The 12,236-nt window shown below is 27.9% G+C and overlaps 1 protein-coding gene across 4 annotated transcripts in view; it reads left to right on the top strand.

The window, feature by feature from the left end:
* LOC131689480 (zwei Ig domain protein zig-8) overlaps positions 1–12,236 on the top strand; it is a 748,220-nt gene that overhangs the window by 652,194 nt on the left and 83,790 nt on the right. For all 4 annotated transcript variants that reach the window (XM_058974583.1, XM_058974585.1, XM_058974582.1 and 1 more), the window contains one exon: positions 4,701–4,914. In XM_058974583.1, coding sequence (XP_058830566.1) covers positions 4,701–4,914 — 214 coding nt within the window. The remainder of the gene's footprint in view (positions 1–4,700; positions 4,915–12,236) is intronic.

The raw sequence follows: 12,236 nt of genomic DNA, 5'->3' as shown, positions 1-12,236 counted from the left end.
AATTGGGACACAACTTAGAAACAATTTTGACACAATTTAGTCAATTTTGACACAAATTAGGCACAATCTAGACACAATTTAAACACAATTTAGACGCAATTCAAGAACAATTCAGACACTATTCGTCGTTGTTGTACTATCTTATGACAAGCGCCATTTGGCTCATTTCGAGAAAAACGATTTTTAAAGTTTGAGATTGAAAATCTTGAAACTTATAAATGGTATAAACAATTCATAGAAGAAAGACAATTGATGCTTCTATCTATTCTGTATTAATCTCTCAAATATGACGAAGTTCGGTTGACTATGTTGCGAGTTTTCACTAAAAATATGAATTTCCATAGAAAAAATGCATCAATTATTAACTTTTATTCATATCTTCGAATTTATTTGGTCTAGAAAAAATCGGTGAGATGCATTTTGAGCAATAATGGCGATGTGGGGAATATAGAAAAATTGCCAATATTCCCAATATTGATCATATTCCCAATATTTGACAATATTGAAAATATTGACAATATTGACAATATTGACAATATTGACAATATTGACAATATTGACAATGTTGACAATATCGACAATATCGACAATATTGACAATATTGACAATATTGACAATATTGACAACATTGACAATATTGACAACATTGACAATATTGACAATATTGACAATATTGACAATAATGACAATACTGACAATATTGACAATATTGACAATATTGACAATATTGACAATATTAACAATATTAACAATATTAACAATATTGACAATATTGACAATATTGACAATATTGACAATATTGACAATATTGACAATATTGACAATATTGACAATATTGACAATATTGACAATATCGACAATATTGACAATATTGACAATATTGACAATATTGACAATATTGACAATATTGACAATATTGACAATATTGACAATATTGACAATATTGACCATATTGACAATATTGACAATATTGACCATATTGACAATATTGACAATATTGACAATATTGACAATATTGACAATATTGACAATATTGACAATATTGACAATATTGACAATATTGACAATATTGACAATATTGACAATATTGACAATATTGACAATATTGACAATATTGACAATATTGACAATATTGACAATATTGACAATATTGACAATATTGACAATATTGACAATATTGACAATATTGACAATATTGACAATATTGACAATATTGACAATATTGACAATATTGTCAATATTGTCAATATTGTCAATATTGTCAATATTGTCAATATTGTCAATATTGTCAATATTGTCAATATTGTCAATATTGTCAATATTGACAATATTGACAATATTGACAATATTGACAATATTGACAATATTGACAATATTGACAATATTGACAATATTGACAATATTGACAATATTGACAATATTGACAATATTGACAATATTGACAATATTGACAATATTGACAATATTGACAATATTGACAATATTGACAATATTGACAATATTGACAATATTGACAATATTGACAATATTGACAATATTGACAATATTGACAATATTGACAATATTGACGATATTGACAATATTGACAATATTGACAATATTGACAATATTGACAATATTGACAATATTGACAATATTGACAATATTGACAATATTGACAATATTGGCAATATTGACAATATTGACAATATTGACAATATTGACAATATTGACAATATTGACAATATTGACAATATTGACAATATTGACAATATTTGCAATATTGACAATATTGACAATATTGACAATATTGACAATATTGACAATATTGACAATATTGACAATATTGACAATATTGACAATATTGACAATATTGACAATATTGACAATATTGACAATATTGACAATATTGACAATATTGACAATATTGACAATTTTGACAATTTTGACAATTTTGACAATTTTGACAATTTTGACAATTTTGACAATTTTGACAATTTTGACAATTTTGACAATTTTGACAATTTTGACAATTTTGACAATTTTGACAATTTTGACAATTTTGACAATTTTGACAATTTTGACAATTTTGACAATTTTGACAATTTTGACAATTTTGACAATTTTGACAATTTTGACAATTTTGACAATTTTGACAATTTTGACAATTTTGACAATTTTGACAATTTTGACAATTTTGACAATTTTGACAATTTTGACAATTTTGACAATTTTGACAATTTTGACAATTTTGACAATTTTGACAATTTTGACAATTTTGACAATTTTGACAATTTTGACAATTTTGACAATTTTGACAATTTTGACAATTTTGACAATTTTGACAATTTTGACAATTTTGACAATTTTGACAATTATGACAATATTGACAATATTGACAATATTGACAATATGGACAATATTGACAATATTGACAATATTGACAATATTGACAATATTGACAATATTGACAATATTGACAATATTGACAATATTGACAATATTGACAATATTGACAATATTGACAATATTGACAATATTGACAATATTGACAATATTGACAATATTGACAATATTGACAATATTGACAATATTGACAATATTGACAATATTGACAATATTGACAATATTGACAATATTGACAATATTGACAATATTGACAATATTGACAATATTGACAATATTGACAATATTGACAATATTGACAATATTGACAATATTGACAATATTGACAATATTGACAATATTGACAATATTGACAATATTGACAATATTGACAATATTGACAATATTGACAATATTGACAATATTGACAATATTGACAATATTGACAATATTGACAATATTGACAATATTGACAATATTGACAATATTGACAATATTGACAATATTGACAATATTGACAATATTGACAATATTTGCAATATTGACAATATTGACAATATTGACAATATTGACAATATTGACAATATTGACAATATTGACAATATTGACAATATTGACAATATTGACAATATTGACAATATTGACAATATTGACAATATTGACAATATTGACAATATTGACAATATTGACAATATTGACAATATTGACAATATTGACAATATTGACAATATTGACAATATTGACAATATTGACAATATTGACAATATTGACAATATTGACAATTTTGACAATATTGACAATTTTGACAATTTTGACAATTTTGACAATTTTGACAATTTTGACAATTTTGACAATTTTGACAATTTTGACAATTTTGACAATTTTGACAATTTTGACAATTTTGACAATTTTGACAATTTTGACAATTTTGACAATTTTGACAATTTTGACAATTTTGACAATTTTGACAATTTTGACAATTTTGACAATTTTGACAATTTTGACAATTTTGACAATTTTGACAATTTTGACAATTTTGACAATTTTGACAATTTTGACAATTTTGACAATTTTGACAATTTTGACAATTTTGACAATTTTGACAATTTTGACAATTTTGACAATTTTGACTATTTTGACAATTTTGACAATTTTGACAATTTTGACAATTATGACAATATTGACAATATTGACAATATTGACAATATGGACAATATTGACAATATTGACAATATTGACAATATTGACAATATTGACAATATTGACAATATTGACAATATTGACAATATTGACAATATTGACAATATTGACAATATTGACAATATTGACAATATTGACAATATTGACAATATTGACAATATTGACAATATTGACAATATTGACAATATTGACAATATTGACAATATTGACAATATTGACAATATTGACAATATTGACAATATTGACAATATTGACAATATTGACAATATTGACAATATTGACAATATTGACAATATTGACAGTATTGACAATATTGATTTAAAAACTCCCAAACGGCTTAACCGATTTCCGTAAAAAATTATACACAGTAGGCATTTGTTATGGAGCGTGTTTGTGTGCTGTTGGTTGGGGATTATCTGCCCGCCAGATAGCGCTTCGGAGCAATGTTTGGCACGTTCCTCCACGCTATTCGGAGGATTGTGTCTTACCATATCGTCTCATAATTTCTCTGATGGGAAAAGAAAGGGGTGAGAAAAGAATGGAAATAGAAAGTATTAAACAGTCCAAATTCTCACGAAGAAATGAAAAACCTACTGATGAAGCCAATAGCTCTTTACAATATTGAGTTAGACCTAGGATATGCTTACGTTTTAACATGCACGCAATTTCAAAACATTCTGAATCGTTCAACATTACCGCAACTCCAAAAAATATCGCTATCCTAACCTGGGATAATGGCTATGGACTTTTTTTTTGATAACATTTATTGCTAGATGCTATATTTCAAAGAACCGATTTGTTCCCGGTAACGTTAACGAGCTAGACGATCATCGCACAGCAGTAACCAATGGCGTGAAGAGTATTTTCACTTACGACACCAGTTTTCGTTCCGGAGCAAGCTAATGTGAAAAGTTGAAATTGAAAGAGTTTAATAAATTTACGAACTTTACATCCCCACAGCGCATGAGCTGCTGGTAAACTCTCTTATCAAGAAAATTGATGTTACACTGCTACTGCTGCTGCTACTGTTGCTGATACAAGATAATCTTCCGCCATAAATTCATGTGTTTTCGCTAGAAGATCCGTTTTGACAATTTTACATTGAATTTTCTTTTTTTTTTTCATTCCCCCCTCAGAGCCCACAGCCGCCACAATACGTGTACTGGCAGCGGAACGACCGGATGATCAACTACGACGACTCGCGGCGGGACATCTCGATCGAAACGGTGCCCGGTCCGCGAACGCAAAGCCGACTCATTATTCGGGAGCCGCAAATCAACGACTCCGGCAACTACACCTGTTCGGCTAGCAACACCGAGCCGGCGAGTATATACGTGTTCGTGTCCAAAGGTAAGTGTTACGTCGTATCGTTGACTGAAATAATGTAAATTTAATAACATTTAATATATAATTGATAAGCTGTTGAATCTTCAAAACGAAAAGTTCCATTGCTACAATTTCCATACTTCTCATAAAAAAAATTTGGGAACGAGCAGCTTCCGTGCCTACTCGTCCGCACAGTTCTGAATATTCAAATCCAAATTTCCATAGCGAAAATCGAATTCACGTCAAAGAACTGGTACGATATATGACGCTCCACCGTGCCATTATTCAAGTCAAAAACTTTTCCGAAAAAAATATTTTATGCAATCTCTCCATCGCCGTAGGCAACCATCCTTCGTTAATGGCTTTCCGGGACGCAAAAAGCCTCCTCCCGAAAAACAAAAAGGTTAAGGAAGGTGTTAAATGCGGCAAAAAAGTGAAAAGGACCGCACCGTATCGTAAAACACGTTCCCCGGCAGGCTGTAGCGAAACTTTCTTTCCATTCACCGACGCGCGGTACCAAAGCCTCAGCGATGGAGTGATGATAATGTTTGTAATCCGATTCGCCAGGCTGACGGCTGATACGAAACTCCAACTTCGCTGGTTGTAGGAGCGATGGATGCATCAGGTTTGCATGATAATAACACAGATATAAAGCAAGTGAATGGGGTCAGGTTATAGCAGCAGCAAAAATTTGTTCTAAATTGTTTATATTTTCGAGTTTTTTTTTGTTTCATATTAGAGCTTCTGAATTCCTAGCAAGCTAAAAATTACATTGGCAAATGGCCATATCATTTCCCGTTTGAGCGGTTTGGTGAAATTGAAATCTGAATAATGAACTGAATAGGCGATGTACGTTTGACGCAAACGGTAGGAATAAAGGTACAATGAACGATACGTTGAGTAGCCTGAATATTATTTTTCATCGAAACTCGATTTGAATATTTTGAAGCAACTGATTGCAAAAATATTTTTTTGCGTTTTTTCTAGTCATGCTGGAACAAACATATTTGCCAAGCAGATGAAAAACGGTAGCTGAAATATTTCGGAACACTTTTCCACGAAGCGAAATCTAATTGAAATATTATTAATTAAAATAAAGCTAGATAGGAGTGTCTGCGAAGCGGAAAAATCATCACCTTTCATCGGAAAGTCGACTGTTAGAGTTTATATATCCAGAGATTTCTTTGTGTAACTTGCAAGTCAATATGATCCTGACATCTTCAAAGCTGTACGCATTGAACCACAAGCGGTCTTAATTTATAAACATGGTATTAAACTTAAGCCTAAGTTTTGGAGAAAGCGGAGTTAGTGTTAGTGTTTCAAATTTAAGTGCCTCTGATAGTAGCACGGAATGACACTAACTAATTGAATCGCAATCCAGCAGCAGTGCGCAGTTCACCAATATTTATTTCTCGATATTGTACAGTGCTTTGTGTCAATACGAATTATTATATAAACAATTCTGTGGCGGACATGTATTTAAAACTTTCCGTTATTTTGTATTCGGTTAGTGCACCGTATCGACGGCTCTGGCCGAGATAGACTGGAAATTTTGCCATTTTCAACGATTTTCATATTTCAAAATTTAATACACAAACTTCACCAAATTTCACATTGAACAATTGAAGGAATCTCACTACATTCACGAAATTGACAAAATTTCATGAAATTGACAAAATTTTACAAAATATCTAAAATTTCACGGAATCTACGAAATTTCACATAATTCTGCAAAATTTCACAAAATTTCGCAATATTTCCCAAAATTACACAAAATTTCACAGAAAACATTCCCAAAATATTCCAAAAAAAATGACAAAGATCACAAAATTTTGTGAATTTCGTGAAATTTCGTGGATTTCAAAATTTTACGAAATTCACAAAATTTTAGGAAATCTACTTAATTTTACAAAATTTACAAATTCACAAATTTAACGAAATTCATGAAATTTCACGAATTAAAAAATAAATAATTTTTCAAAACCTTGAAAAATCTATAAAATTTACTCATTTTCACAATTGTCACAAAATAAATAAAGCTCAAGAAAATAATAAAAATTCACGACATTTCACAAACTTTTGTTGAAATTTTTAAGAAATTCACCAAAATTATGAAATTTTTCTGAAACTCACAAAATTTAATGAAATTAATTTCGAAAAGTTTTCAAAATTCCTAAAATTTCATGAAATTCACAAAAATTTACAGAATTTCACAAAGTTTACAAAGCTTCTCAAAATTTTTAAAAAATCACAAAATTTTACGAAAACTACACAATTGCTCCAAATTCACCAAATTTTGAAAATTCACGAAATTTTCATAAAACTTAGAGTTTTTCAAAAATCTCGGAAATTTACGAAATTCACAAAATTCAACGAAATTCAAAAAATACCAAAATATATAAAATTTCACAAAATACTCAAAACGCAATTTTACAAAATTTTACAAAAATTACGAAATTTACAAAAGTTTATAAAAGTTTACAAAAGTTTACAAAAGTTTACAAAAGTTTACAAAAGTTTACAAAAGTTTACAAAAGTTTACAAAAGTTTACAAAAGTTTACAAAAGTTTACAAAAGTTTACAAAAGTTTACAAAAGTTTACAAAAGTTTACAAAAGCTTACAAAAGTTTACAAAAGTTTACAAAAGTTTACAAAAGTTTACAAAAGTTTACAAAAGTTTACAAAAGTTTACAAAAGTTTACAAAAGTTTACAAAAGTTTACAAAAGTTTACAAAAGTTTACAAAAGTTTACAAAAGTTTACAAAAGTTTACAAAAGTTTACAAAAGTTTACAAAAGTTTACAAAAGTTTACAAAAGTTTACAAAAGTTTACAAAATTTGCAAAATTTGCAAAATTTTCCAATATTTACAAAATTTCCCAATATTTACAAAATTTCCCAATATTTACAAAATTACAAAATTTCCCAATATTTACAAAATTTCCCAATATTTACAAAATTTCCCAATATTTACAAAATTTCCCAATATTTAAAAAACTTTCCTATTATTTACAAAATTTCCCAATATTTACAAAATTTTCCAATATTTACAAAATTTCCCAATATTTACAAAATTTCCCAATATTTACAAAATTTCCCAATATTTACAAAATTTCCCAATATTTACAAAATTTCCCAATATTTACAAAATTTTCCAATATTTACAAAATTTCCCAATATTTGCAAAATTTCCCAATATTCACAAAATTTCCCAATATTTGCAAAATTTCCCAATATTTACAAAATTTCCCAATATTTACAAAAATTCCCAATATTTACAAAAATTCCCAATATTTACAAAATTTCCCAATATTTACAAAATTTCCCAATATTTACAAAATTTCCCAATATTTACAAAATTTCCCAATATTTACAAAATTTCCCAATATTTACAAAATTTCACAATTATTTACAAAAAATCACCAAATTCAAAAAAATCACAAGATTACAAGGAATTCACAAAATATTACGTAATTCAAAAAAATTACTAAATTTGAAAGATCAGCAAAATATCACGAAATATCCGAAATTACGAAATTTACAAACTACATAATTTTACGAAATTCACAAAAAATCACATTTCATGAAATTAAAATTTCATGAATCCCACAAAATTATATGAAATTTACAAAATTTCACGAAATTATCAATATATTGCAAAATTAACAAAATTTCATATAATCATCAAAATTCACAAAATTTTAGGAAACTCAAAATTTCACGAAATTTACAAAAGTTTGCAAAATTAATAAAATTTTACAAAATTCACACAATTTCTCGAAATTTACAAAGCTTCGCGAAATTTGCAAAAATTTCTTATGCATATTTACAAAATGTTTCGAAATGCACAATGTTTTCCATAATTCAGAAAATTTTACAATATTCGCAATTCACAAAATTTTATTTTTTTCATATTTTGCAGAATTTTACTAAATTCACAAAATAAAACTAAATTCGTAAAATTTCACGCAATAAACAATATTACAAAATTTTATAAAATTTAAAAATTTTGCGAATTTCACAAAGCTTTATGAAATTCTCAAAATATCCGAAAATTTGCAACTTGTTACAATATTCAAAAAAATTTATTTATTCAAGAATATCACAAAATTTCATAAAATTTTGCGAAATTCAGATAAATATCTAGGCGTGATATAATCGAAACTTTACTGTATTTCACAAAATTCTCATGATTTCACGTATTTTACAAAATTTTCCGATGTTATTAAAATTTTACAAAATTCACAGAAATTAAAAAAAAATCGCGAAATTCGCAATATTTTATTATACATATTTGCAAAACATTGCGAAATTCACAAAATTTCCAAAATTCAGTAAATTTCGCAATATTCGCATTCCACAAAATTTTAAAACAAAATTTTACGAATTTCACAATATCTCACGGAATTTACATAACTTTACGGGATTCACAAAAACCAGAATCACACTGCAAGAAATTAACAAAATTTTGAAAAATTCATAAAATTGTCAGAATTACGTCAAGAAATTCATAAAATTTAATTAAATTCCCAAAATTTATAGCAAATTTTGCAAAATTCAGAAAAGTTTAACGAAATTCGAAAAATTTCATGAAATTCACAAAATTTTACGAAATTTCGCTAAATCCACAAAAAGTTACAATATTTACAAAATTTCCTGAAATTCCACAAGTTTCATAAAATTCTCCTAAATTTTTAAAATTTACAAACTAAAGTTAAAAAAATTCACAAAATCTCAAAAATTTATTAAGTTTTGCGAAATTGTCAAAATTTCAAGAAATTTACACAATTTTACGAAATTCACAGAACTTCACAAAATTCGCAACATTTTAAAAATTTGCAAAATTAGCAAAATTCGCAGTTTTACTAAATTTCCAAATTATCACGAAATTCATAAAATTTCACGCAATTCATAAAAAATGACTGTTTCACAAAATTTCACAATTATTAAAAATTTCACAAAATTTTCAAAATTTTACGCCAAATTCCATGAAGTTCACAAAATTTCGCGAATTTTTCAAAGTTTTGCGAAATTTACAAAAACTAAAAATGTTTGCAAAATTCACAAAATTTAACGAAATTTACAGTTTTCAAAATTCAACAAATTTAAAAAAATCACTGAATTTACGAAATTTCACGAAAACCAACGAGTCGGAGTCAAAACGCACCCATACCTTTATTAACCTTCTGGCAGTCGCGCTAGTGCACTGAGTGCACACAGCCCTGAAAATCTAGCGAAATCGACTTAGAGCAGCTGCGGCTGCTCGTTCAGTGAGCCATTTGCGCGATTTCCGGAGGGTTAAGTTAGGATTTGTGCTCTTCACGTACAAAGAGTGGTTTCTTCGAAATGTTCGCCTTTGGGAGAAAGATCTGTGTTTACCCAATTTTTCCATATTAGGGAGGAATATAGCATAGAAAATTCTCATAATTTCACGAAATTTACAAAACTGCAAAATTTATAAAATTGTTCAAAATTTCGGGAAGTTCACAAAATTTTACCAAATTCACAATATATAACGATATTTATAAAAATTCACGAAATACATGTGCTTCTAAATTTGACAAAATTTCACAAAATGTGCAAAATTTCACAAAATGTGGAAAATTTTGCGAAATTCACGAAACATGAAATTCACAAAATGCTCAAAACTCACACTGTTCTCAAAATTATCAAAAATTTCACAAAATTTATAAAATTTCACGCCAAATTCCACAAAATACCAAAATTTCGCGAAATTCCCTAAATTTTACAAAATTTACTAATTTTTACACCATTTACAAAAATTAAAAATGTGCACAAAATTCATAAAATAACGCAATTTACAGTTTTCAAAACACAACAAAATTATGCAACATTGAAAAAAGCTGAGTTTGCAAAATTTTACGAAAACGAACAAACTTTCTTAAAAATCACAAAAATTTCAAATTCTCAAAAACTTTGCGAAATTTATAAAATTGCACAAAATTTCGCAAAATTCACAATGTATACAGAAATTTATAAAATTTCACGAATTATGCAAAATTCTCCGTTGGACCAAATTTTTCTCGAAATTTGCAAAATTTTATAGAATTTATCGAATTTCCAAATATCTACAAAATTTTAAAAAATTGGCGAAATTCATAAAATTTTTGCCAAATTCCACAAAATTCACAAAATTTCGCGAAATTCCTAAAACTTTAGGAAATATCTAATTTTAAACAAATTACAGCTATCACAAAACTTCACAAAATTTAAAATGGCACAGTTTTCGATATTCTCAAAATTTCACAAAATTCACAAATTTATTAAATCGAATAATATTTCCTAAAAAATTCACAAAGTTTCCATGATTTCACAAAATCTACAAAACTTTGTAAAATTTCTAAAACTTTGGAAATTTTTTCTAATTTCACAAAATATTACTAAATTTACAAAATATTTCGCAATACACAAAATTTAGGGGAAACTGGGCCAATCGGACCTAGTAAGAGTTTATGAGCTATAGAACTGGAACGTGTCAACCGATTCTCAAATAAATATTTTTATCTGAAAGCCTGATCAATTGCGCATTATTTACCATATTGTGTATAAACATGTATACGCAAAAGTACACGAATGGTTCGAATTACCCCAACCCTGTTACAATTCGGACCACCCAATTTTTACCGTTTTTCTCCAATAGAAATGAATTCCTATTTTGGCCTATGTTATTTCTATTTGGTTTTCACAAAATTTGAGATTGTGAAATGAAAAGTTCTTTTTGTTACATAAAACTTTGTAGTAAATATTTATTTATTTATTTTACTTTATTTTTCGTCTGATCTAAGATGGTCCCCATAAAATTTTTTGGGCGGGAAAAGCCCATTTGATGAACTTGCTCCGAAACAACATTTGCCTCTAGCGCACACAGTGGATGCTGAGAACCGCAAATTTTTGTGAGATAGAACCGAGCTACATGACAGCCATCAAAATGATATGAACATTTTTTCATAATATTACCATAGCTGAGGAACAGCTAGGGGCCCGAATTGGCCCCCTTCCCCCTACTAATTTTCTCAATATCAGAACATTTCACGAAACCAACAAAATTTAAAAAAAATTTATGATATTTATGAAATTTCAATAAATACAACATTCGAGTGTACGGGTCATTGTTGTCAATTCCCGCGTGTTATATGCTGCGAATAAATATTCTGTTTTTCGGTTGCAAACCTGCGAATAAAGTCGTGCAAAACTGGTAGTGGATACATTAGTGTCGAAGGTAGCACAGCAAAGTGAAATCGAGGTTTGTTAAAACGAAACGAGTGCATTAAACTCTTAAATTAGATTCAATTTATCCCACTGGATTCGCGATAGAGTGATACACAAC

This window comes from Topomyia yanbarensis, chromosome 3 (genome assembly GCF_030247195.1).
Source record: "Topomyia yanbarensis strain Yona2022 chromosome 3, ASM3024719v1, whole genome shotgun sequence".
In the NCBI taxonomy this organism is placed as follows: Eukaryota; Metazoa; Arthropoda; class Insecta; order Diptera; family Culicidae; genus Topomyia; species Topomyia yanbarensis.
The sequence above is the reverse complement of the archived record's forward strand: the minus strand, read 5'-3'. Positions and strand labels throughout refer to the sequence as shown.